The sequence below is a fragment of the Notothenia coriiceps genome, unplaced genomic scaffold (assembly GCF_000735185.1).
Source record: "Notothenia coriiceps isolate Sejong01 unplaced genomic scaffold, NC01 NC01_scaffold00013030, whole genome shotgun sequence".
Classification (NCBI taxonomy): domain Eukaryota; kingdom Metazoa; phylum Chordata; class Actinopteri; order Perciformes; family Nototheniidae; genus Notothenia; species Notothenia coriiceps.
Genome location: NW_011345731.1, coordinates 1,778 through 4,368, shown reverse-complemented (window position 1 = coordinate 4,368; position 2,591 = coordinate 1,778). Strand labels below are relative to the sequence as shown.

At 42.4% G+C, this 2,591-nt stretch overlaps 1 protein-coding gene across 1 annotated transcript; it reads right to left on the bottom strand.

Annotated features, from left to right (window-relative positions):
- Nucleotides 1-74: 74 nt before the first annotated feature.
- On the bottom strand, nt 75-2,386 carry LOC104947772 (paired amphipathic helix protein Sin3b-like; the record flags this gene model as incomplete). Its single annotated transcript, XM_010773862.1, has 3 exons — nt 75-193; nt 293-382; nt 2,258-2,386. Coding segments are annotated over 3 exons (338 nt in total), but the record flags the coding sequence as incomplete, so codon positions are not given.
- Between the last annotated feature and the right edge of the window lie 205 nt (nt 2,387-2,591).

Here is a 2,591-nt window from a genome sequence, read left to right as displayed (position 1 = left end):
TTTAAAGACTAAATCTAAAATAGCTGCCAAAATGAGCACTGATATTCAGCTCCATCATCTGTCCATGCACTCACCCCAGGAAAGGCGTGACCAGCTGCAGCAGCTCCGCTCCCGAAACTACTTCCTGGTTGAACAAGGCGATGCAGCGCAGGAAGTTCTCGTAGACTTCCTGGCTTTTAAACAGGCGGCGGACCTGAAGGATGAGAAGATGGAGAGGAACGTTAGATCAGAGTTATTTAAATAAAACTGTGGCGGTGGATCAACAAACCAGAATAAGAAAGTGGAGTCTCACCTTATCGAAGAAGGAGAATTCTCTTAAGACGCCATGTTTGCCGACAGAAGCAAAAGACTGATCTTTGGTACAGGAATACTTCATTTTCTTCTAAATAACACAAAGGAACACATGGTTAAAGATCTTTATATGTACATTAGTTAATGAAGTCATTGTATGAGTAGCTTTTGACTTGTTGCTTATTCCCCTTCTGTAGCCCTGTCCCTTTTCTCACTTCCGGTTCAAACTAAAAGGTTCTTCCTGTTAAGCACGAACAGTTTTGTAAACAATTAATTTCCTTTGGGATCATTCCCGGCTATGTTAGCTATCTAGCCAACAAGCCGGCTGGCAAACAATGGCTATCTATGATACTAGCTATGAGCTCTTCTCAACAAGCTAGCTAGTTAATTATCTACTTTACAAGCTAACTGCCATCTATCCAACTCAGGGATGGGCAACTTGGATGGTGATGGGAGGGCCACATAATGTATGTACTGGCCACCAGGGGACGCACGCACGCACACACACACACACACACACACACACACACACACACACACACACACACACACACACACACACACACACACACACACACACGTAATTATTAACAAATTAAGTCTGACATCTTCATTGACATGTTACTTTCAGGGAACATCCTCTAATAAGCTCACTAAACAAATATCAGCTCACAGAAATATTATTACATTTTTTCAAGTGGCATGTTTGTATTGAACAGGTTATTGGGAGGCGTGTGGTGCAGTGGGTTGTGCGTTGGTGATGGGATCAGGGGGTCACAGGTTCAAACCCCACTGCAGTCAGCATGTCGTTGTGTCCCTGAGACACTTCACCTCAAAATTGCTCCTGTGGGGATTGTCCACAGTATTGAGTATGTAAGTTGCTTTGGATAAAAGTGATGTAATATAATGTTATTTAAAAGTGGAATAAAACTATTTTAAACTATTGGAAAGCACGGAAAATGTGTGTGCATTAAGATTAACCATTAAGATGACATAAACATGAAGTCATGAACACTAACCCAGAGATTAGTTGTCTTGAACCTAAGACACTTGTAGCCAGTCTCTGCTGACGCACAATGAGGGGAATGTCGACACCTGTCAACCCGCACTCTGCGGTTCCTCAGCGCCGCTGCCCCTCCCTCCCACTGAAATTATGAATGAAAAGCGTATAGTAGCCCCCGGGCCGTCATTTACCCATCCCTGATCCAACTAGTTATAGCTACGTATACCCTAAAGTTAGACCTACAGTGCGGACATGTGTCTACCCGTTTGGCAGTGAGAGTTATTATGAAAACGTTGTTGACGTGTTATTCTTTGAGCCGCCTTGCTGCTCTCATACAGTCAGAAGCTCCTCACATCACCCCCGTAAATTCCCAAATATGCATTATCTGGATAAACTAATCACATATGATGAGCTAAATGTTTAGTTCCTCGCTTTAAAAGTGTTTTAACAAGCTGGCTGGCAAACAATGGCTATCTATGACACTAGCTATGAGCTCTTCTAACACCTGCCATCTATCCAACTAGTTATAGCTACGTACACCCTAAAGTTAGACCTACAGTGCGGACATGTGTCTACCTGTTGGGCAGTGAGAGTAGTTATGAAAACGTTGTTGATGTGTTGGGCTTTTTTGAGCTGCTCTCATACAGTCAGAAGCGGAAAATTCCATAAATTCCCAAATAAGCCTTATCTGGATAAACTAATCAGATATGATGAGGTAAATGTTTAGTTTCTCGCTTTAAAAGTGTTTGTACAGTTCGTTTAGAAGCTCAAGAGCAGTTTATTTGGTTAATAAAGCTGGAACGCTATGCAATAATAGCAATAACACTAACTGGAACACATAATGAGGCAATGTGAGAGCGCCATAGAGCAGGCGAAGCATAAGGTGTATACGAGTGTTTTCAAGGAGGTGCACACACACACCGCTGCTCTCCCCGAGGCGTTTATTCTAAATGGAGAGCTTACCTTGAGCAGGGGGGACATGTGCTGCAGAAGGATCGGCCTGGGTCTCTTTTTATTCTGCTTGGATATCAAATCATCGTCCTCCGGCCTTTTTAGCTGCTCTTTGCCTCCCGTCAGTGAACTTCCTGTGAACTGAGGGAGATGAAGCAAACGGGAACAGTGTCAGTGAAAGAAGCACATTCAGTTATAATCAGGGTGCAAGTTGACATGTTAGAGTAGCTTGTTTTAAGCAACCACAACTCTTATACATGAAAACTGTTAAACAATACAGCAAATATTAGCATTTATGGAGAAAACTCAATGAATTCTAGGGATTTTTGATACAGATATATAATAT